The sequence below is a fragment of the Zootoca vivipara genome, chromosome 16, assembly GCF_965207765.1.
Source record: "Zootoca vivipara chromosome 16, rZooViv2.hap1.1, whole genome shotgun sequence".
Lineage (NCBI taxonomy): Eukaryota > Metazoa > Chordata > Lepidosauria > Squamata > Lacertidae > Zootoca > Zootoca vivipara.
The window spans coordinates 25,562,838-25,587,365 of NC_142599.1; the positions used below are offsets into that span (position 1 = coordinate 25,562,838).

Below are 24,528 nucleotides of genomic sequence, written 5' to 3' on the forward strand. Positions count from 1 at the left end.
ATTTGCATGTTCAGCTCTGTGAGAGAGCCTGGAAGGCTAGTACTGTAACTAGCTGAGCGGAGAAAGGAGGGTTGCGCCTTGTCATGTGGGATCAGAATCAATCTTCTGCCACACACGTTAAGGACTTCTCAGGCTGCTCTGCCTGCAGCGGCCTTCTGGGGCAGCCCCGCTCTCTCTTTCCCCAGGCGCCTGCGGGGATCCCCAGACCGTGCGTCTGATGGAGAGCTGCTGGGGGGAGCTGGTGCTTTGCAGTGGAAATAGGCAGGCCAGGAACGCTTGCGCTGGACTCTTGGCCAACAGCAGTCAAAAAGACTTTTCTCCTGTGTCGTTAGCATCCATACCTTCAGGCAGAAATTCCAAAGGTGCAGCCTGCTCCGACTCTGTATCTCCAGCTGGGGTGGGCAGGGGCAGTTGTACCTGTAGGGAAGCAAGAAGGACTTAGAAATAACCTCTTCCCCTCCCTCCCCCTTACATCGTTGAGGCCTAGCCCCTTAACCCTTTATCTCCCGCTCTAATGAAGCTTAGATAGCCTTTGACCAACCAGAAGTTTTAAACTACAACATCCATCAGCACCTGCCAGCACAGCCATACTTGTCGGAGCTGCACTCCAGAACCACTGTGCTGCCTGGGCCTGGTGGGAGTTGTAGTCCAGAACATCTAGAGCAGGCATCCCCAAACTTCAGCCCTCCAGATGTTTTGGACTGCAATTCCCATCATCCCTGACCACTGGTCCTGTTAGCTAGGGATCATGGGAGTTGTAGGCCAAAACATCTGGAGGGCCACAGTTTGGGGATGCCTGATCTAGAGGGCGCCAGGTTGATGGAGACTGGTGTAAAGCAAAAATCGTTCACGGCCCTTCCTTGCCATCCTTCAGGTTGTCTTCAAATGGGAGCAAAGACCAGCCCCGTCCTCCTTTCTTCCTTTTTCTTTTGAAACACTTCAGCACAATATACCCTGGTGGCACAGGATACGACATCATGACATTAAAGAATAAAATTCACATTGCATTGTGACAAAGTAAATTCTGTGGATCGTTGAACAGTAAGCTTGAAGTGTTTACATATAAATGGGGCAGTTGCTGCCTTTTCTCCTGCCTTGTCTTGCCCCCCCCCCCAAGGTTGTCAGCCTTCAGATTCATGGAGGAGAGGGCTATTGATGGCTACTAGCTATGAGGCTGTTCTTCCTCCACAGATGCAGGCAGCAATGCTTCTGGTTACTAGTGGAGGCAAACCACAGGAGGGGGGGAGAGTGCTCTTGTGTTCCAGTTCTGCTTGCCCGTTTCCCATCAGCATCTGGTTCGCAACTGAGAGAACAGGATGCTGGACTAGATGGGTCATTGGCCTGACCCAACAGGCTCATCATATATACTTATGTATTAACATACCGTGTTTCCCCCTTTTTAAGGCGTAGTCATAAAATAAGCCATAGCAGCATTTCTAAGCATTTGAGAAATATAAACCGTACCCGGAAAATAAGCCATAGTGATAGTCGCTGTGCAGAAGAGAGCACTGAGCTCCCCGAGTCAGCAGCAGCAACGCCGGCCGCAGCAGTGTTTGCTGAGTCCTTTCTTGCTTTTGGGACTTGGTTACTGTGCTGGCTTGGGATGGTGTGTGTGCAATTGCTGTTGCTGCTTCGTGTTTTTCAGCTGGATTCTCTGGGTTATAAGCACTTTCCCCCGTTTGTTTGCGAAGCAGCACTCGGCTGCAGCCCCTGCCTCTCCCGGCGGCTGCAGGAGGCTGCAGTTGATCGCTATCTCCTTTTCCATTTCTTTTGTCTTTGAGCACCCGGCCCCGCCCCCTCTCCCCTTCGTGGAATGAAGAACGGAGTTTTAGCAGCATTTCCTCATTATAAAAAAAAGGTCAGGAACTTTTACTTTAACCTCAAAAATGGGATATTTCCTCTCTCTAAAAACAACTCTGACCTGAACACCAATAAAACAGGGGTAGATCACCTCCAGTTTATAAATCCGCAAGTAGATCGCAGTCTCCTGGAAGTTGGGCTCTATACTTTGGCTGATTGCAAGCCTTTGCATCTTTAAAAAACAAAAACCATGCGCCTCTCAGTCTTAATTTTCCTTTAATTCATCCCCCTATACCCTCCTCCAACCATTGCCTCCTTCCATTCCTTACCCCCCTCCCTCTCTCCCCACTTCCCTCACTCCTGTGCGATCTCATTTAGTCATATACTTGCTTTTTCTGTTGTGTTGTCTATTTTATATTTAATATTATTACCCTTTATGATGTTATTTTTTCCCTTGCGATAATTATTTATTTTTTATCTTTAACTAACTTTCCTTTCCATATTTTTCCATATATAACTCAACACTTTCCCATTCCTTCTTAACTCTTTGGATAGAGTGCCCCCCCATTATTGTTGTTGATTTTACAGTTCCTGGATTTTTTATGGAACCGAACAGCTCGGGTGCTTCAGAATGTGCCTTCTGTTGCTACAGGGCTATGGGGCTTCACTATTTGACCCCCCCCCCCAGGTTGGGATTTTTAAAGTAGTTCTGTGGGTCCCAGGGCGCAGAATCACCCCCGATCCTTTCCTTTGTCTAAACAGACCTCTTCCCCCCTGACTTTGGAAGGCTGTGCTTCAAGGGTGATACCAGGGTTTTTTTTAAGACCTGCGCCTCTTAAGGATTGTTACGGTCCATAACTTCCATTGCTTTCTAAAGGGTTGGGGGTTTAAAGCACTGCCACCCCCCACCCCACCCTGCAGGCGCTCGGAACTGGCAGCGCCAACAACACGCCCAGCAGCGCGCAGAAGAGAGCACTGAGCGTCCTGAGCCAGTGGGTCCCAGTTGTACCAGCACTTTTTTAAAAAAAGACACCCCCTGAAAATAAGCCACTGTGTGTTTTTTTGAGGGGAAAAAGTTATAAGACGGTGTCTTAAAAAAGGGGAAACACGGTATCAAAGGGGCTGGTTCCTGCCTTATCTGCAGCCCCATCTCCACCTGTGCTGTCAGAGGTTGGACAGGCCTTCCCTCCAGTGAACTAGCTTGCAGCCACGGGGTGCAGACTGTTGGCACTTTTCACACGCACCCTCCTCACCACCACTTTCCCCAGTCCAGTGATTACTGAACCTAAAAAGCTATCTCAAAACCAATCTCCTTTCTGGCTGTTTTTCCAGATGATGCTATCGGGAAATTAGATCTTTCCTCCCCTTCCTCTTCCCAGCACCCCAAATGAGAAAACCAGCAGTCCCAGCCCTGTGTGCCTAAACCAGTTTTGCTCTGAAACACCCTTGCAGGGCTATATCACAGCCACACTGAGCGACCCGAGTCCCTTCCAAGGAAACCACCCCCAGCTCTAGAGTTTTCCCTCCTCGTTCAAAGACTGAACTGGCCCTGCAGGGAAACAAAGCCAGTGAGTTGGCATGTCAAGGGAGCCAGATGCTGCTGTTGCGGCTGCGGCTGCAGTCTTTCAGCAGTGCTAGGAAACCGCTGGAGCAGGGAAAAGGGTAGCCGAGGTCTCAGGCATCATGCGGCTGCTGCAGAATTCCGGTCTCTCTTTCAGGGTTGTTGTTGGGGTTCTCTTTTGGCAACCTGACATGGTCAAACAAGCAAGCAACTCTTGCAGCCGGCTTTCTCCCACATTCTGCAACCATCCGAGCATCTCTGGGTAGGGCTGTGAATGCCCACCCTCCTCCTGCCTGACACCCTGGAGAGCTGCTGCCAGATAGTGTAGACAGCACTACGCTAGACAGACCCAGCGGTTGGGCCCTCCATTGCTTCAGGAGCCGTTGGAAGGATATGGGGTACAAGGAGAAGCTCATGGGCCCCATTCCTTTCCCCATTGCCTGAAATGTTAGGACTCCCTAACACTCCATAAACAGATGCACTTAAATCAATAACTCTGCATCTTAAGGGAAATGTGAATTGTGTAGGGTTATGTAACTTAGGATTCTCCCATCAGTACTTTACGGAGCTCACCATTTCAAACATACAGATTCTAATTTGGTGCTTTTTCTGCACACAAATTATTGTTTGCTACACTTGCTTTCTTTTTTAAAGTGTGTTTTGAAGGCCTTATGTCTACAAATATCAAAGCTCCTTGAGGAAATCTGGCACCATCCCTCCCCCACAAAATCATGCAGCCATCAGAAACTGGGCAAAATAGCAATAGCAATAATAATAATAATAATAATAATAATAATCAGATCTATGCAAATGTTTCCCATTTATACACATTGCAGAATTCCAGCTTTCCTTGGTACAAAGTTTTGGTTTAACTTGGTGTGGCATTTTGATTTCCCCTTCTTCACCTGCACCCACCCTGGGGTTTTTTTTAGAACAGATTGTACACAAACCTGCCCATAATATTCACTTTCCTATTTAATCTCCTGCCTTCCATACACTGACTGATTTGGGGGTTGTTTCAACAGAATTCTTTTCTCTTTTCACCTTCCTTTTTCTTCTCTCTTCTTCTTCTTCTTCTCTCTTCTTCTTCTTCTTCTCTCTTCTTCTTCTTCTTCTTCTTCTTCTTCTTCTTCTTCTTCTTCTTCTTCTTCTTCTTCTGGCAATTTTTTTTTTTTTAAAAAAAGGACAACACCCCCATCCACAGCAATTGATTAACGTGCCCCGGACCGCACAACATGGGCACACCACCATTTTCAGCTCTGATTAATCCATCTCCTGCCAATCTGGACAAAACAACATTCCCTCCCTTTGAGGCCAGGTCCCTCCATTTGGAGCATCAGCTCTCCTTCGATCAACCTCGCCCTCCCCCACCCCACTGCCCAGGAGAAAGTCCAGCAGTGAGTCAGACTGTTGTTGCTGGAACTCCTGAGCTGGCCTCAAGCCTTGAGCCTCTATTGTTTCGGTCCCCAAGCCAGGCCGAGGCCTGTTAACACAGCCAAAAACACCCCCACCTTAGTCGCAGCACAAGGGGTTCTCCTTTAAGCACGCACACCCCGCCACCAGCAGCTGTGATCCAGGTGTCGACTGCCGCCCGATGCCCACTGCCAGACGCACGAGGGTGGGGTTGTGGCGCACGCAGGGTTCTCTCCTCCAGCCCAGGGGGTGCGCACGCTATACCACGCTTTCCTCCAGCTCGTCCGCATTGAGGAAGGGTCCGAGGCGCTTGCCGTCGCCCTCAGAGGCCGCGCACTGGGCCAGCATCCCGTGCACCGACTGGCTGCGCTTGGTCCACATGAAGCTGAGGCGCTTGGCGTAGCTGTAGCAGGAGCTGGAGGAGACGTCTCCCATGTCCAGGGAGTTGCTGCGCTTGGTCTTGGCAGGGGCGCTGGGGGGCCCCCACGCCGCTCCCCCCACCCTGTCTCCCGTCCTGCACTCGGGCTGAGCGGCCTTGGCCCGCACCCGCCGGTGCTTGGGGCCCCGCTCTTTGGGGGGTGTTCGCAGGGGGAGCAGGCCATTGGGGTGCCCGCCATTTGTCTGCGAGTAGACGTTGGTGACCTTGGGCAGGCTGCCGTGGGCGCTGCTGCACACCTTGTACTTCACCATCATGACCACGGTGAAGACCAGCAAGGTGACCACGATGATGCCCCCTACGATCACCGTCAGGGTCCCGCCCAGGAAGTGAGCGTGCAGCGAGTGGCAGTCCGGGTAGGCCTCCTGCGTGGCAAACTGGGCACATCCCAAAAGGTGCGTGGCTGCCAGGGAGGTGGCCGCGTCATCAAAGATGGCCAAGACACACAGGTCGTAATCCACGCTGGGCACCAAGTGCTTGAGGTGGAAATGCCGGCTGGTGGCAGGGATGATCCTGCGGAGAGGGAGAGAGAAGGTGGATCAGAAAGGTACAGCATCCTGTTCTCCCATTGGCCAACCAGGTGCCCCAATGAGAAGCCCGCAAGCAAGACCTGAGCACAGAAGCAAATCTCCCATCCTGTGGTTTCCAGCAACTGGTATTCAGAAGCATTGCTGGCTCCAATCGTGGAGGCAGAGCATAGCCATTGTGGCTAGGAGCCCTCAATAGCCGTCTCCTCCGTGAATTAGTCCAACACTCTGTTAAAGCTACCCAATCTCTTGAGCTAAAGGTAAAGGGACCCCTGACCATTAGGTCCAGTCATGGACGACTCTGGGGTTGCAGCGCTCATCTCGCTTTACTGGCCAAGGGAGCCAACATACAGCTTCCGGGTCATGTGGCCAGCATGACAAAGCCGCTTCTGGCAAATCAGAGCAGCACACGGAAACGCAGTTTACCTTCCCACTGGAGCGGTACTATTTATCTACTTGCACTTTGACGTGCTTTCTGCTAGGTGGACAGGAGCAGGGACCGAGCAACAGGAGCTCACCCCATCGCGGGGATTCGAACACCTGACTTCTGATCGGCAAGCCCTAGGCTCTGTTGTTTAGACCACAGCGCCACCCACGTCACCTTTTAAGCTACCAGACCATTATTGCCACCTCGTCATTCCCTTCTGCAGCTTTTTTGCAAGTGAAACTCAATATTCTTCCCTCCAGCCTGTATGGAATATGCCAAACTGCCTCACCAAAGCCACCTGACTAAATTTAGCTCTTGTGGGTCTGCAACTAACTAAGGAACAGGAAAAAGAGATTGGGAATAAATGGACAGCTCTTGCACCCGAGGAATGTACAAAAGAGGGTCCTCTCCCACCAATATTGGGACTTTGGCTTTTTCACTTGTTCCTGAAAGTGTTAGCAGTAAGAAGTGACCCAAGTTTGCTGATGAGACCAAAGTGCTCAGAGGGGTTAAGACACAGAAGGATTGGGAGACTTCCCAAGAACATCTCTCCACACTGGGGAAATGGGCATTAAGACGATAGATGCAATTCAGCGTAGGTACAAAAGCAATATAAACCTTAATGCTTGCATTCATCTGCCCGCAAGGGCACAGGAGCAGGTGGATTGGCAGGCGTAGGAGGTTCCTAGATCTTACCAGACCTGGGATGCAGCCTGGCGTTCAGTGGAGCAGGAACTCCAGCCTGGTGTAGCCAGGGCCCCCTCTCACAAGACATTTTGTTGCCTGAGGCTGAGGGACAAGAAGGCTTCTCCTTTCCCCATTCCACTTACAGGAGCCAGCAGGATGTTATTTCAACACTGGTGACCCGATAGCCTCCTCCCCTGTCCTGGTGGCAACAGACTAGCTAAGGGTGGCCAGTAGAGGGCGTCCCAGGTGCACATCTCTCTCCTCCCGCAGATGGAAATGGTTGGAACTCGGGGACAGCAAGAAGATGGCCCCACAGGAACTGCTGCCCAAGGAAGCCACTTCACTGCCTGTCCTTAGAGCCAGATGAACGGAAGCAGCGTTGAAAGCTCTGGCCTGGCCTCAGCAACCAAGTCAAAAGGCAGCCTTCCCAAACCGGCAACCACCAGGTCTTTTGCACAGCTGTATCACACTGGCGCTGGTGTTTATTGTTGCCATAAACATCCAGAGGGCACCAGGTTGGGCGAAGTTGTCCTACTTCCCCAGGTTTCCCTGGTGTGAATTCCACCCTGAATGGAAAGCCAGGGTGCCCTTTCCACTTCAGAGGCAAGGCGAGTGACTGCAGGGCTGTTGATGGCTACCGGCCATGATGGCTCTGCTCTGCCTCCGCAGTCGGAAGCAGCAATGCTTCTGAGGACCAGTTGCAGGAAACCGCAGGGAGGGAGAGGGCTCTTGAGCTCATGTCCTTCCCACGGGCATCCGGCTGGCCACAGTGAGATGCTGGACTAGACGGGCCACTGGCATGATCCAGCAGCCACTTTCTTCTTCTTACGCTCTTATGTCATGTTCATTTTTAAGGTGAATGGAACCTGGGGAAAATGTCCTCGTCTGTCTCCTCCTTGCACACAAATGCACATCAGTGTGCTGTGGCAGATCTAGGCTTGAGCCCTGGGGGGGAGGATCCAGCTGTCAAGGCTCAGAGTGCCACAAGGATGTACCCAGGCCCCAGCTGCTGCCAAAACCAGATCCAGGGGGCAGGGGGGAGGGACGTGCAGGAGACGGTGCTCAGGGGACTTTGGGAAGGGAGAAGGAGAGCCAAGCTGTTGCTCCACAGAGAGCACAACCTGAGGAGAAAGCACTGAATGTTGGTGCCTGTTGCAAATCTGTGTGTGGTCATTTTGCTTCTCAGGAATGCATATTTGTGCATGTCGTAGAATCATAGAATTGTAGGCTAGGATAGAATCCCCAGGGTTCATTCTATTCCAACCCCCTATGGGTAAAGAACTTGTGGTGATTAAGGCTACCCTGCCTCAGACTTCAAAACCAGCATTTCCCAAAACCATTTTGCCCTCCACCTCTAAACTCAATTCACCTTCCCACTTCCCTCCTCCAGCCCTCCCCCCCCCTGCTTCCATCACCAACCTCCCCCCTCCTTACAAGCAGAGACCTTGGGATGCATCAGGGGGCAGTTATTTTCTCAAGGTGGCCTACTTGGTTCTCTCCACTCCTCGTTTAATCCCCACAACAACCCTGTGAGGTAGGTTAGGCTGAGAGACGGTGATTGTGAGCTCAAGGACCAACCCAGGTACTCTAACCACTATGCCACACTGGCTCTTACATTGCAGCAGTGGCACTCTCTTACATCGTGAGGGCAGAGAGGATTCTGGGAGGTGATTCTTGGGGGGGGGGGTGCGCCCCAGGAAGTCGCATAGGCTGGCCCACTGCCATCCATGCCTTAGCAACCTCAAGATCAGACTACTGTAATGCAGTCAATATGGGGCAGCCATTGAAGACAGGGCAATGGGACTGCTGTAGGATTCCTTTCCAAAGGCCTCTGGCTGACCTCTGTGGAAAGCGGAGTACTGGGTTGTATTGAGCCACCTCGGTCTGATGCAGCAGCCAGGCTCTGTTCGCTTTCCCCATCTCTCAAGTGTTTGCCTGCATACAGGCTCCTAATCTTGTCAGCGTTGTAATTGATTCGTTTCAGTGACAAGAGTCTTGAGGCTGTGGCCTTTGTCACTGGTTACGCTTCACAGACACACACACACACTTGCTAAAGTGCAAATTCACATCCAGATTAGATCACCAAATCAAGCATTGTGAGGAACCAGGGAGGATGCAAGCCCTGGAACAAACATCCAGATAAAATGCACATTCCAGGCTGCAGTTAGAGGGGGTGTTGCAGGTTTGAATGTTCTTCTGGGGTTGTGGGGGATGACCTCCTTGCATGTAGAAAACAAACATGTCAGGAAGCACAGTTCTCTCCCTTGCCATCTTCTTGCAGAGCAAACTAGTTTCAATAATAGCTTATGATTTCAGGTTGCCTGGAAGACCCTTTAGGGTCTCTTAGAAATCTAGAGAAATTCTCCTTGTGACACTGCACACTACAAAATATCATAGGGTGATGACCCAAAAAGGGGCATTTTCCATCATTGCCCCATACTATGAATGACCTTCCCTCTGCCACATGTGAAGCAACAGCCACCAGCTGCTTCAGATGTCTTGTAAACAACCTGTTTTGTCCAGGCTTTCCCTGACGCAGAAGATTAGACCCTGATTTATGTATTTGAATCCCCTGCATTCCTGTTCTATTTCTTTTTCTTTGCTTTCATGCTGCCGTTTTATTGGTTTTAGGTTGCATTTTTCTTTTAATGATGCCGTTTGTTCTTGTACACCACTTAGAAGCTTTTTAAAAAAATAATTAAGTGGCTTATAAATGCTTTTAAATAAATAAAATAGCTAGCATTACCTAGAAAATTGCTGGTTTAAATCGGTTCATTTCAATCAAGTCTCCCAGTATGGAATTCATATATTTCCCGACAAGTGTGTGTACTAATTGGTTTCTAGAATAATCCAATGCATTGTTTTGCAACTAAATAAGACCTTGGAGCACAATGCAGAACTTTTTGTCCAAACAGCCGCCTGTGCTGCAGACTTAGGCCAGCTAAGCAGACAAGTTTGTGTTGGGCTGCCTGTGTACCCAAGAAATAAACACCATATATTGAAAAGTTAAGAATTCAGCCCTGCTTGGAAGTAGCCCCAGTGAATAAAGTGGGGCCTATTTCTGAGTAAACATGCATAAAAGTTGGACTGTGAGCTCCCAGGAGCAAAAGACAGTGGACTTCAAGGGGCCTCATGCTTTTGGATGAAAATAGGGTGCAGCCTCCATTGGGAGGCATCCAATCTCTGTCTCCCACCTCCTGTTCAACTGAGCCAGGTGGCATAGGAAGCTGCCTTATATACAGAGTCAGACCACTGATCCACATATCTTCAGTACGGTATGCACTGACTGGCAGTGGCTGTCCAGGATTTCCAGGCACGGGGTCTTTTCCAGCCCTGCCAGTAGATGCTGAGGATTGAACCTGGAGCATGGACAGCTGATGCTCTTCGCCGTGCGTCTTGGGCATTGAGCTGTTCACAACCCATGTATATTTCATGCTGTCTGTAACTGCCCAGGCTCACAACATCTCCCCAGGGTCCTGTTAGCATTGCTTCCTGCCCTAACACTCTCCTGGCTTCCCTGACCACATGAAGTGACTTGAGGGATTGTCAGAGGGAGGAGGTATGCTGGTGTTGCTGGAAACTGGTTGAAAACGAAGATTGCGGAGCAGATCAGCAACCCTCTCTTTGCACAGTTTAGCGTCCCGTTTTTAAAAGCAGGACTTAATTCCAGCAGGTTCACTCCCGAGGAACCTGTTATCAACCTCTGGAAATGTGAAACGGCCTCTTGCAGCCTTCCGTGACCCTTGCCTATTGAAATGTGTGTGCCAAGGTGTTGCTATTAGTTAGTATATAAAACCCTTAAGAACTTGGGACCAGTTTGCCTTACCTGAGGCACCCACTCAACTACTTCAGTCAGCAGAATTGGCAGTGTTATAGGTTCCACGTAATACTGCTCCACATTTGTAAGAGCTCAATCTTTTAGTGTGGCAGAATCTACACTTTGGAACTCCCTGCCTATTGATTGTGAATCCTGAGCTCCATGGAGCAACAGTCTGGCTCTGTATGAGGCAGCTTCCTGTGCTGCGGGCAACAAACCTGGTTAGCTACTAATCTTAAAGAGGGCTAGGGATGTCGGCTCCAGCTATGGAAAATCACTCCAGAGTGGCTCAGGTGACAGGATGAGAGCTGCTCCCTGGAATGAGCAGCATCCAGAGGCTTGGATGAAGTTCTGTCCCTGCTACTCTTGAGCTAATCTCTGCTGCTCTCCACCTGGGAAAGGAGCAAAAGAGGAAGGACCACAGAAGAGAACCTGGCTGCTGGATCAGACCATAGGCCAGCATCCTGTTCCCACAGTGGCCATCCTGATGCCTCTCCTGGGAAGCTCACACAAGGAGGATCTGAGCCCAGCAGTGAGCAGCTGGAGTTCAAAATAATCCAGGAGGCTGGCATCATGAGGGTCTTGGGAGAACAGAATTATAATTTGAAGTGCCAGAAACCTCTTGCTCGCAGACGGAAACAGTAAAATCTTGGTCCCTGGGCCCACCTGGCAGCCAGCGAAGGAGAAGCCAGCTGAGAGGCATAACAAGAGTTCCTTGGGATCAGGGTCCCAGGCGGCACGGTCACAAACGCCTTACCTGTAAATGAGAGTGTCATCCACGGTGCAGTTGTACTGGATCTGGTACATCCAGGCGGCGTAGGCCGACTTGTCAGCCACCCACCGCACCAGCGCTGAGCTGGCCGTCACGTCGGACACCTCCACCCTTTTCTCGAAGCCCCCCTCGCTGGCATTGGCCGATGTCTTGGCTGAAGTGGCAATGTCGGAGGAGCCCGGGTCCTGCTGTAGCACAGTGATGCTGCCGTTCCCCCGGTGAGGCAAGGGGATGATTTTGAGGTCCACGGTGGCCGTGGACTCCCCTGCAGCGTTGATGGCGATGCAGGTGTAGGCCCCATCATCCCGGATGGTGGTCACCAAGATGTCCAATGTGCCATTGCGGAAGGACATGGTCCTGGAAGAGTTGGACATGATTTTGTCATCAGGGGAGACCCAGTGGATAACCGGCTCAGGGTCCCCAATGGCCCGGCACCGCAGAGTGGCCCGTTGGCCCTCCAAGATCCAGAGCTTGTGGGTGTGGCGGGTGATGAGGGGTGGCTCGCAGGTGAACTCCTCCTCGGGGACCGACCAAAAATAGCGGCCCGCCACCTGCGCAGGGGAGGCACAGGTCTCCATGTCGTCCTCCCGCACCAGGCGGCGCAGCCACAGCAACTCGCAGTTGCAGTGCAAGGGGTTCCCGCCAAAGCTGAGCACAATGGTGGAGGTGTACGGGGTCGGGCTGATGACCCCGACCTGAGAGCGGGCAAAGAGTGGATCGGGGGGCAGCGTGTAAAGGCGGTTGGAGGTCATATCCAAGCGGGAGAGCTTGTAGAGCTCGGCAAAGGCCCCTTCCATGATGAAGTCGATCAGGTTGTGGTCCAAGTTGAGGGTGTGGAGGCAGAGCATCCCTTGGATCCCTTCCCAGGGGACCCGGTGCAGGTTGTTGTAGGACAAATCCAGGTCCTCCAAGGTCATCAGGAAGTCATCGAAGGCGACCACCGAGATGTCCACCAGTTGGTTGTTGTTCAGGATGAGGTGCTGGAGGTTGAGCATCCCACGCAGGGCCTCCTCCTGGATGTGGGTCAGCCGGTTACCGTCCAGGTGGAGTGAGCGGAGGCTCTCCAGGTCGCCGAAGGCAAAGGGGCGGATGGTGTCAATGGTGTTGCGCGACAGGGTCAGGTCCACCAGGCCTGTCATGTTCAGGAAGTCAGGCGGCTCCACCACCTGGATGAAGTTGTCGGCCAGCCGCAGCTCCACCGTCCGGCGGTCAATGTTGGGCGGGATGAAGAGCAGGCCCTTGTTGGCGCACAGGGTGCTGAGTGACTCAGAGAGGTTCTGGCACACGCAGTGGAAGGGACAGCCCTCGACCTGGGCCAACGCGCGTCCCACCATCAGCAGCTGGACTAGCAGCAGCAGCAGGCTTTCCATGGTAGACGGCTTGGCAAGCCCTGGAGAAGGAGGGAACGAAATAAAAGCAGTTACCGGACAAAACATCTCTAAGGGCTCGTCCACACTTCCACCCATCCTATGCCTAGAAAGCCTGGATCCAAGCGGTTTTCTACTTGATCTTCGCTTTCTGGGCATAGGTCTGAGTGGTTTCCCCCTTGCTGTGCTTTTTTCCCAGGGAAAACTCGCTCTTTAGCGCTAAATTGGAGCAAACATCAATCCAGAGAAATCCCGAATTGCCATTTGCTCCGATGAAGCGCTAAAGAGCGGTTTTCCCCAGAGAAAAGCAGGACAAGAGGAAGTGTGGATAAGCCCTATATATCCGAAGCTGGGTCTCCTCAGTCTTTTCACAGAAAGCAAGGTTAACTTGCAGTCTATACCTTTAATAAGTCCTCTCAGGCTCATCAGAATGAGATACTGAAAGAACTTAGAAGGGGCTTCTCTGACAAATATGTACAAAACAGCACTTGTGGAAGAATCCCAGGATAAAACAAGCACAAGGCCTGAGGCACAAAGACTCATCGCTGTTGAATGGCACAGCTTTATTATGTACATGGCTAAAACCAAAAATAGAGGACTCGCCTCATAAACTCTTTTGGTTAACTTGAACTGTTTATCACCTGCCATACAAATACAGTAGTGGTTTGGGATCAGAACTTTATTTGGCTATTTCGCATGTATTGCCTAAACATTAGCTTCTGGGTTAGGGCAGGATATTTCATTATTCATCTATGTTATATGTTGGAAGGAATTTTTAAATAAATTACATTTTAAACATAGGAGTAAAGAAAGAAGGTTGGCTTGATGATGGCATGAGGCAGGAATTTGGGGACTCAGAGAGGACTTCATGCCAAGTGGCAAATTGCCCCCTTTCTTCATTCCTTCACACACCCTTAACTTTGGTAGGCTATTAATCCATTCCTATCTCTTCTCTTCTTTATACATGTTTGTACATGATTGTTTACATTTGCTATTAATTGCAGAGTGTACTACTTGCCAGTGCATCAGATTAATTTGGGGCAGGGCCGTAGCACATTTGCAGAGCACCTGCTTCGCACACAGAAAGCCCCAGTTTCCACCCCCAGAATCTCAAGGTAGGGTTAGGAGGAAACCCTGGCTGAAACTCTGCAGAGCTACTGCCAGTTAGTGCAGGTGATATGGCGCTAGATGGACCAGCAGTCTTGACTCTGCAGAAGACAACATTCCATTTAAACCAGCCTTTATTTAGAACCATGTAGACCAGAAGCTTTTTAAGATGACAGAGATGATGTGGTAGATAGAGCATCTGCTATCAATGCAGAAGATCCTTGTTCAATGACTGGCATCTCCAGTTTGGGTTGGGATAGACCTGTGTCTGAAATCCTGGAGAGCCACTGCTAGCCAGTACAGGCAATACCATGCTAGCTGGTCCAGCAGGTGGAGGAGGAGAGGGCGGAGGGTGACGAAAGCACTGAGAGTGCGGGGGGCCTTCTGGAACTGCTGGGAAATTCAACAAACCTGCTGTACCTAGAACTGGGTGTTTGGAGAATGTAGCTGAATGGGACACAGCGGAGAAGCACCACCCACTTTTGGCCTGCCCATAAAAAGCAAGTGCAGACTGAGAAATTAGGGTGATGTCTCCTGTTTCCTCGAACTCTTCTCATTGTGAGACTTTCGTGGGTGAGCTGAGAGTTGGTTTGGATCCTGGGTGAGAACCCAGAGGCTGAGAGGTAGGGTGTGTTAGAAGGAAAGGGAATTCATATAGATTTTTATATATTAGTAGCTTTGTTTTAATGTAGCATTTTTATATGTAAGTGTTTGTTTTTGCAACATTTTTAAAAAGTTGGTGTTGTTACTGTAATTTTTTTGTACCCCGGTTAGATATACAGTATATTTAATACAGGTGATACCTGGACACGGGAAACTCCCCGTTTGCATGTCTTTGGGTCACACATGACCACACACATGTGCACTGTTTTTGGCAATGAAATGGGGCAGGCTGGGGGCAGAATGAAGCGAGGGCAGGGTGGGGGAATCCCCACTCTTGTACATCCCAGTGACATATGCTGCAGCCTGGAACATAACCCTTGCATAAGCAGCCAATCCCCTGTATATTAAGGACTATAGAAAGTAAATAATCAGTGGTTATATCAGTATAAATCAGTATAATCAGTATAAAGCAACTTCCTACAATTCAGTATATTCCTAATTTTAAACATTTTAAAAACATTATTTTCATTCCCATTTAATACCCCCAACATTCATTTGCCACAGCCCTTGTTATTTCAAATCCTCCCAGTCATTAATATATATTTAGATATAGAGATGTGATTCTTTTGCACATCCAACCACCATCCATATTTCCATATGGCCAGTGAAGAGATAATCAAATAAGAAGGAAAGCCTGAGTAAGGAGAAAAGGAGAGATAGATGGAGAGCAGGGTTGGGGGGGAGCACTAAAGGATCTTCATCAAAGCACAAATTATATTGCACAAAAATGTCTGTCACAGATTGATGGATATGCAGCGGCCAGATTACTCACTTCAGCTCTCAAGTTATATTACCCCTGTTTAAAAACAGTTTCAGGCCTAATTCAAGCTGCTCGCATTAGTTTTGAAAGCCAAGGGCGTACCCACCACGGGGCAAGTTAGGGCAGCTGCCCTACTCTAGAAGCAGGGCTGGTGGGCAGAGGCGGAGCACAGCCCGGCGTAGCGCGAGTTCGCCATTCCCGCCGCGCCGCGCCGCACCCTCCCTCCAGCTCCCCGGCGCGCCCTCTGGCAAGGCCAAGCGCGGCGGGGAACCAGAGAGCGCGGCGCGGCGGGCGGGAACGCTGAACTCGCGCTCCGCTGGGCTGGGCTCCACCTCCGCCCACCAGCCCTGCTTCTAGGGAGGGGCGGAGGCGCGGAGGAGGCAGCCACAAGCTCGCGCTCCCCACGCGCCTCTGGAGCTTCGTGCTGGGCGGGGGAGCCTGGGGCCGCCTCCTTGAAAGAGCTGCGAGGCACGGAGGAGGCAGGCACAAGCTTGCGTTCCCTGTGCACCTCTGGAGCTTCGTGCCGGGCGCGGGAGCCTGGGGCCGCCTCCTTGAAAGAGCTGCGAGGCGTGGAGGCAGGCACAAGCTCGCGCTCCCCGTGCGCCTCTGGAGCTTCGTGCCGGGCGCGGGAGCCTGGGGCCGCCTCCTTGAAAGCGCTGGGAGGCGCAGAGGAGGCAGGCACAAGCTCACGCTCCCTGCGCCTCTGGAGCTTCGTGCTGGGCGCGGGATCCTGGGGCCGCCTCCTTGAAACAGCTTGGAGGCGCGGAGGAGGCAGCCACAAGCTTGCGCTTCCCGCACGCCTCTGGAGCTTCGTGCCGGGAGCGGGAGCCTGGGGCCGCCTCCTCGGAAGAACTGGGAGGCGCAGGCCACGTAGCCCCGCCCACATTCCCACTGTGGCCCCTCCCCTACCCCCCTTGCCCCCCCCTAATTTTGATCCTGGGTACGCCCCTGTTGAAAGCCCTGAACAACTCAAGTCCCAAATTCCTGAAAGATGGCCTCCTTCCCTATAGACACCCTCGGTGCTGAGATTAGCAGAGGGGGCCAGTCTTGGTTGTTCCACCGCTCTCGGGGATTTGGGGTGCTGGCGTTCCAGGAAAGGGCCTTCTCTGTGGCCGCCCCTAAGTTGTAGAACTGCCTCTCCACAGAGATGCTCCTGACCCCTTCACTACGCAGCTTCCTTTACCCTGGCCGTTGACTTCTGTGACGCACACTTTCAGGAACAGCCACCCGCCAATTCCTGTGAGCGTAGTACGTTTTAACTCTTCGCACTTCTGGATTTTAAATTATTATAACCTGCCCTGGGATCTGCTGGGAAAAGGCATCTCATAAATTTAATAATAATAAAAAGCCGCTTCATTTGCACAGCTGCATCTTACGCCCTGTTTCTTGGTTGTACTAGGGAAAGAGTGGATATGGGAATAGCAGACAGAATGTGGGATGCCATCAGGGCAGAATCCAGCGTCACTGTGACAGAGCCCCACTCAGCAGAAGGGGGCACTAGGGGTCAGCAAACACAGGCCTTGTGGAAAGGGGAGGCTTGGCAGATTTTGACGTTAATAGTCAATGCATCTGGCAGTTAACCAGAAGGTTGGTGGTTTGAGCCCACCCAAGGATGGCTGTGAGCCAGATTCCTGCATTGCAGGGGGTTGAGCTAGATGAGCCATGGTGTCCCTTCCAACTTGTATGATTCTATAAAGTAATATATTTTACCATCTAAAGCAGGGGTAGCCCATGTGGTTTTATAGAGGAGAAGGCTATCTATCAATGGCTGCTAGCCATGATGGCTCAGCTTCCATGGTCAGAGGCAGCAATGCTTCTCGATGCCTGTTGCTGGAGTCGACAGAAGGAGAGTGCTCTTACGCTCAGATCCCACTTGCACTGTCAGAACAAGATGTTGGCCAAGATGGCCCACTGGCCTGATCCCAGCAAGGCTGGATTTTATGTTTAAATGTTCTTAGGCCAAACATCTGGAAACCCCCCAGGTTAGGGAAAGCTGTTCTAGATGTTAAATCTTGAAAGCTGGGGGAGTTACTTTATCTGTATCATGTCAATACATGCACATCATTTTAGTTTTATCTGATTGATTGATTGATTGATTGATTGCAGTTAAACCCCACCTTTTACTCCAGGGAGCTGAAGGTGGCTCCTCATTTTGTCCTCACAACAACCCTGTGAGGTAGGTTAGCCTGAGAGGCAGGCATTGGCCCAAGGTCTCCCAGTGAGCTTTGTGGCCGAGAAGGGGGTTTGAACCCTGGTCTCCTGGGTCCTAGTCTGACACTCTGACCACTACACCACACCAAGGCAGCATACGATCCACAGCTACAGCTGCTGACGTTTATCTTAAACTGCAGAAATTTTTTTGTGGGGGAAGGGAGGGAAACATTCATTCCCTCTAATATATCTTTGTTGTTTGGATTAAGCGCCTTCCTGACTTTCAGCTGGTGGAAGATGAGCTACACGAGAGTCAATGAGCAGAGCACACAGTGGTTGGGATTAAGATGTCATTGGTCTGAAATGGGGGGGGACTCTTATTTCCATGGTTGAAATGGGAGGGGGGATCTGCTGTGTTTCCACATACGTGCTTGAAAGCCGGCTGCACTAGCTGCTTTCCCAGGGCGCAGGTGGCCGAGGGGTCAAGCACGCCAGAGGTGACAACTCCAGAGACCTTTTGCAAATTGCCAGCCAGGTGAAGGGATTAAAGCAGGGGACCCCAACCTAAGGCCCGGGGGCCGGATGCGGCCCAATTGCCTTCTAAATCCGGCCCATGGATGGTCCGGGAATCAGCATGTTTTTACATGAATAGAATGTTTCCTTTTATTTAAAATGCATTTCTGGGTTATTTGTGGGGCCTGCCTGGTGTTTTTACATGAGTAGAATGCGTCCTTTTATTTAAAATGCATCTCTGGGTTATTTGTGGGGCATAGGAATTTGTTCTCTTTTTTTCCAAAATATAGTCCGGCCCCCCACAAGGTCTGAGGGACAGTGGACCGGCCCCCTGCTGAAAAAGTTTGCTGGCCCCTGGATTAAAGGTTCTGTATTGCCTCAGCGCTCAAAAGATGGCAGGGCAGATAAAGCTAAAAGAGACTGAGCGAAAGTGTGCGCTCTCTCAGACGTGAACCCTCAATCCTGGTGGGACTCCCCACCCCCCTTTCATCTCTTTGCTATCATCTGCAAGGTAGGCAGAAGAGGGGAAACCAGAGTGTTCATCAGGGTCAGGCCTCAGCCCTGAAACACATTGCAGAGCAACAGAGGGAACCTCTGAGCATAGACAGAGTGCTACTCTGTCCTCTGCTTCAGGTCATCACCCTCCTTAGGAAGCAAGATGGCAGCCGAGTGTGATCAGGTGTGGAACGACAGGACTAGGTGCCAGGTCATTCATGAGCCAGGCCTCGTAGGTCCTGTACTGTGCTTGCGGTTTCCCCACACGCATCATTTATCTGGCTGGCCACTGTGAGAAGAGAAGGCTGGACTAGATGGGCCATTGGCCTGATTCAACAGGTTCTTATGAGGAACACCAGCCTGGGAAGGTCATCTCTGTTCCCGAACCCATCTTGGCCAGTGTAGGACACTTGTGCCAGTGTGGCACACACCTCCCAGGCGACACAGAGCTCTTCTTCACATTGCTGGCAGACAGCCCTTCATCATTCAAAAGTTTTCGCGCTTCCTACGCTGCTGAGAGAGGCCAGATGTATAAGAGATGCTGCGCCTATTTTTATTCCTGCCTGCTAGGCGCCCCACGCAGCAACAGTCTCTCGTCTCTGCCTGCTGCGATTCTCAAGAGTCAGTATCTGGCCCTGCAGCAATGCTCCGTGAGATGCCAGGCAAATGTGCAGGTTTGGCATCTCTCCCCCTCTCCCGCCCCTTTTGTGTGTTTCCTCGGGCCTAAGGATGGTTGGAGCCAAGGGGACGCCGGAGGGGTTTTCTGTGGACCTATAAATGTCTATACTTGTGCGCATTTTTGCATAAGCGAAGGGCAGCTTAGACGACGAAGTGTCTCATGCATGAAGCAGCTCATTGATATGTTCCATTTCGCGGTCTGTGTGCCTCAACCATCCCAACAAATTACTACCCGTGGAACTCACTGCTCCAAGATGCAGTGTCTTTTAAAGGGGAAGAGATTAAATCCCAAGGAGCTGAAGAGGTCTATCAACAGCTATTTTGTTGCAGAAGTTAGAACCTCCATGTCCAGAGACTGTCTACCTCAGAGGAAGAGTTGCCTTGGGAAAGAGCGAACAGCAGGGGAGGGGCTGCTGACTTCATGCCTAGCGGATGTGTGCTTGTTTCCTAAACCATATGATGGGCTGTTTGTGGTCAGGATGCTAGACTAGAACTGGGGTCAGCAAACTTTTTCAGCAGGGGACCAGTCCACTGCCCCTTAGACCTTGTGGGGGGCCAGACTATATTTTTGGGGGGTGAACAAATTCCTATGCCCCACAAATAACCCAGAGATGCATTTTAAATAAAAGCACACATTCTACTCGTGTCAAAACAACAGGCAGGCCCCACAAAGAACCCAGAAATGCATTTTAAATAAAAGGACACATTTTACTCGTGTAAAAACACATTGATTCCCGGACCGTCTGCAGGCCAGATTGAGAAGGCGATTGGGTTGGATCTGGCCCCCGGACCTTAGTTTGCCTACTAGAAGATGAGATGGACTAGAAGATGAGCTCTTGGGGGAGAGGCATAGCTCAGAGGTAGAGCATCTGCCTTACATGCAGAAAACCTCCTGGGGTTCAATCCCCAGGTAGGGCTGGCCGAGATCCCTGCCTAAAACCCTGAAGAGCTGCTGCCAGTCAGTGCAGACAGTACTGAGCTAGATGGACCAATGACCTGATTCAGTATAAAGCAGCTTCCTCTGTTCCTATTTAAATTGGTCCTTTATTCAGAACCATGAGGACTAGAAGTTTTCTTTTGGGGAAGGGCTGTAGCTCAGTGGTAGAGCATCCGCCTTGCATGCGGTAGGTCCCAAGTTCAATCCCCAGTGGCATCTCCAGGTAGAGCTGCCAGAGACTCCCTGGAGAGCCACTGCTGCCAGTCATTGCAGGCAATGCTAGTTTAGATGGACCAGTGGTCTGATTCAGTATACGGCAGCTTCCCTTGCTGTCATGCAGAGGTGGGAGGGGGGGACTTTTATTCAGCTAAGATGTGATGGGAAGGAGTCCTGTCCCTGCCTGAAGCCTGGGAACCAAACCAGAGCAGACAGTTCAATACCAGGCTCAGCAAGAGCCCCCCTACTATTGCATCTGTGTTCTGCCTCCAGTTCTGTAAGGGAACAGGGGCGGAATTGGGTAATATGGCGCCCTGAGCGAGGACAAAATTTGGCAGCCCTCACCCTTAACTATTTCTTGGTTTCATAATAATTCATTTTGGTACAGATTCCTTTTTAATGGATCTTCTCAGTAGGAACCCATATAAACATAGGTATTGTTGTTGTTGCTATTATTATGTACCCCCTTGGCCTGGCGCCCACGCTGCCCTAAATCCTGCGCTGCTGGGAAGAGAGGGAAGGGCAGGGTCAAGGTGAAAAAGGAAGTGCCGCCTAATTTATAACTCCTCTAGAAGAAGAAGAAAATCCCTGTGATTTCCCCAGGCTAGTGGGAATTAAAGGGCATTGTGGAAATGGAGACTGCTGGAAGGTGTTCATGTCTCTGGGTGGGGAGGGGTGGTTGGTTGGGGGGAGAAGTCAGCCGCTAGGGACTTTCTAGCCTCTAGCTCAGAGGAAGGAGCTGGTGTGGTCGCTGCCACTGGCCCCCAGGACTCCTGGGTTCTGCTCCTAGCTCCGGGTTAAGAAACGAAAGCAAAAGGTTAGAGAGAGCCAGGATGGTTGCCTCTGGGGACTGGGCCGTTTGGCAAGAGACTTTTAGGAGATGGTCAGCTGAAGCAATGGAGGCTGAGCAACCCGCACCCCTGCTTCCTCAGCTCAGGGAAGGCAACGAGGTCTAGTGGTTGGAGGGAGTCAGGATGGTGGGGGTGGCATTTGGGGATCACTGGGAGCTGACAAGTGATGCAAGTTTAGGGAAAGGACCATACCTGGGTTCAATACCTGGTAGTATCTCCAGGGAGGGCTGAGAGAAACTCCCTGTCTGAAGCCTTTACAGCTGCTGCCAGCCAGTGTGGACAGTGCTGGCCTGACCCTCAGTAGAAGGCAGTTCCCTATGTTCCTATGCTCAGTTTGGCAAGCAGAACAACTGAGCTCTTTGTTGCCAACACTGGGGTGCCCCCACCCCACCTTAAAATCCAAATCCCAGACATAAATATGGAACTCTTTGGAGCTGGGCTTGGTTCTGCCTGTCTGTTGATGCAGCAGTTGACAAATCTACCTCCATCTCTCCCTCCCTCCCTTTCTCTCTCCTCTCCACCCCCCACTTCCCCCAGGGCACTCCCTTCTCTGCTCCAGGCTGGAGAGCCTGGCCCTGCCGGGCACGACGAGGCCTCCTAGTGGCAGAGTCGGGAGCAGCCGCTGCCTCTCTGCGCTGGTGCAGGTGAAAGGTTGCAGATGGCCAGAGGGAAAGGGGGGGTTGTTACTAGTGCCACAGGAAGGGGGGCAAGAGGCCAGGGCAGGAGGCAATTGAGGTGGAATAATTTGAAGCTGGCTGATCCCTTTCACCACCTCCTTCCTGCCACTGAGCACCTCCCTCCGATTTTAATCAAGATGGAAAGACAAAGGTCAGAGAAGAATAAAAGAGGAGTGGGGAGAAGGGCCCCCACCATTTCCATCACAATGCAACTTTATGGGTAAGGAAAAGGGTGGGGGGGTGAAAGGAGATTCAGTGGGAGAAAAAGAGGTTTGGGAGATCAGATTCCTTTTTTTCTTTTCTGGAAACCTTTCCAGGGTTTGTAACAGACGGAGACAGCTAAAAGGTGGCTCTTCCCCACCCCACCCCCACCCCGGGAAACCAGCGCACCCCATTTGTGGTTTTCTCCCCCTCCCCAAAATTAAATAAACACTCTGCAGTCCCCCCTCTGCAGGACATTAGTCACTCCACAACCCCCCCTCCAGGAGCCATCACTGCCTAACCCAACTTCCCACGAAGCTCAGCTAGACACACAAACCCCAACACACAAGACACACATCACATTTCTGCCCCCCCCCAAACCATTTGCCCCAGATGCCTTTTTACCTTCTGCTCAGTGTCTCAGGGGCCCAGAGAGCAGCCGCAGCCATCCTGCTCCATCTCCCCGCCTCTCTGAGCCCCCTGCCTCTCGCTCAGGCTCGCCTGGCCGGATCTCGGCCCCCAGGTGCCCCCTGAGCCCTCTGCTCCTCCGGGTGCCATGGAGGGGGGGCCCAACCGCAGCGGAGCCCCCTCGCCTGCACGGCGGCTGGTGCTGGTGCTGCTGCGTGGCAAGCAAAAGTTCAGCGTGGCTGGAGGTGGCATCGGAGACGCAGGCAGCAGAACATCCTTTCCCCCCCCTACCGTCGCCCCCCCCCCCCCAGCCAAAGGAATCAGACTCAGGAAATGCTGCAGCGCTCAGGCAGACATGGGAGAGGGCATCCGTGCCACCCTCCTCAAGATGCCGCTGTTAGTGGAGCTCTCTGTGACTTGGGGTGCTCTCTGCTCCCAGGGTCTCTGCTCTTTGACCCTTTTCGCTCACCAGGACTCAGGCTGGGCCACCTTGCCTCTGACCCTTCCTGGGCTGCCAAGGCGGCAGATGCCCAAATCAAATGCCTGGGCTCAGTCTGCTTTGCCCTCCAGCTCCTGTGTCCCAGCCACAGTTCCTGGACCCTGAATGCACCCCACTCTCCTTCCAGGCCCCCTTCACCCCTCAGGACTCCTGGGTTCCATGCCACTCAGCTCTCAGTTTCCAGACAAGTCTAGATCCCTTCGGTTTCTTCATTCCAAGGTTCTAGATCTCCCAGGACAGGCCCGTTCCAGGTTCTACATGGTCCATTTCTGATCTTGCTTTTCTGGATCTTCGTTCTAGATCCACAGTTCTTGAAGAATGGGGGGGGTTCGTTCGTTTGTTTGTTTTTTAAAAAAACCTTACCCCGGAAATTCCAGAATTGAGCTCCTTGTTCCAGCCAAGAGGCTGGGATTCCACCACCCACCTTTAGCTTCTTGCCCTTCTAGATGCCCAGTCTTTGACAGTTCCAGATTATATCCCAGTTCTGTGCCTTCTGGAGTTCCGGGTTCTAATCCTCCACCCTACTGGGTTCCTGGTGGGGAGGCCGTTCCATGCTAGATCTTTTGACTTGACTTTCAGACCCCAAGAACCCAAATTTGGGGTCGGGACATCTCCAGGGCATTAGATCCTGGATTTCCGTTTCTCGTCCTTCCCTCCTTCTTGAATCCGGCCGTTTTCTGCCTTTGCAGAATGTGGGATCTAATTCCCGGCGCCTTCAGAGACTCCCAGGGCCCTTCCAGGAACAACGACCTTTTGCACACCCCTTCAGGGCGTCCCCAGATCCTGTTTCTTCTGCAGATCCACCGCCCCTCTTTTCCTCCGGTCCTCCTGGGTCCCCCTCCAAGAGGCTCTTTGTCTCTCTGCCTGCCTTCCCGGCGGCCCGGCAATGAGCTGGGAGGGGACCAGCCCGCAGTTTGCAAGCAGCGTTCTTTCAGTTTGGCCTCTCCATCAAATCTTTTCCCCCAGACGCCACCCCACCCCTCCGGACTGAAGCAGGCTTAGCTCTCCGGAGCGGACGGCTCCGCTGGGCTTGGCCCCCTCCCCTTCCAGCGCCTGAAGCTCCTCCTACCCAAGCTCTGGTTGGGGGGAGGGAGTTGCCTGTGCCTGGTCTTTGAAGCAGCTGGGATGGAGGCTCCCCGCTTCCTTCTCGGGATGCAGAGGCAGAAAGAGTGATGGAGCACCTTACCCAAGAGCCAGATTTTGGGAAAACCTTTGCCTCTCAGTAACCAGGGCAGGGAGGCAGGCAGCCCCACTGTGTCAGGAAAGGAAATCCATATTGTTTTCACATCTGATTCTACCCTTTGTGCTTTTAAAAAGAGTGCTCACCCCCCCACACACACACACACAGACAATTTTAAGTCTGGATTTCAGATTACCAGGCAACTTCCCCTCCCCTCCCCAGGCTGCAACCTACCAGAGTCAGGAGAAGTGAGGGAGGGATCAAAGAGCAGCTGGTACCAAGTTGGTCCTCATCCAGACCCGTTGCTAGAAATGGGGATTGCCGAGAGGGAGGGGACACTGGTGGGGGATAGCGATGGGGTCCATGTGGAGCAGGGTGGTATGGG

At 51.9% G+C, this 24,528-nt stretch overlaps 2 protein-coding genes across 8 annotated transcripts in view; one reads left to right on the plus strand and one right to left on the minus strand.

Annotated features, from left to right (window-relative positions):
* Positions 1–24,528, plus strand: part of PC (pyruvate carboxylase) — a 286,650-nt gene that overhangs the window by 229,790 nt on the left and 32,332 nt on the right. The gene's annotated exons all lie outside the window — the stretch shown is intronic.
* On the minus strand, positions 4,163–22,756 carry LRFN4 (leucine rich repeat and fibronectin type III domain containing 4). Its single transcript, XM_060269533.2, has 3 exons — positions 22,462–22,756; positions 11,426–12,830; positions 4,163–5,723 (listed from the first exon to the last, which is right to left on the minus strand). The coding sequence occupies exons 2-3, from the start codon at positions 12,808–12,810 to the stop codon at positions 5,033–5,035; spliced, it is 2,076 nt and encodes a 691-aa protein (XP_060125516.1). The 5' UTR covers positions 12,811–12,830; positions 22,462–22,756; the 3' UTR covers positions 4,163–5,032.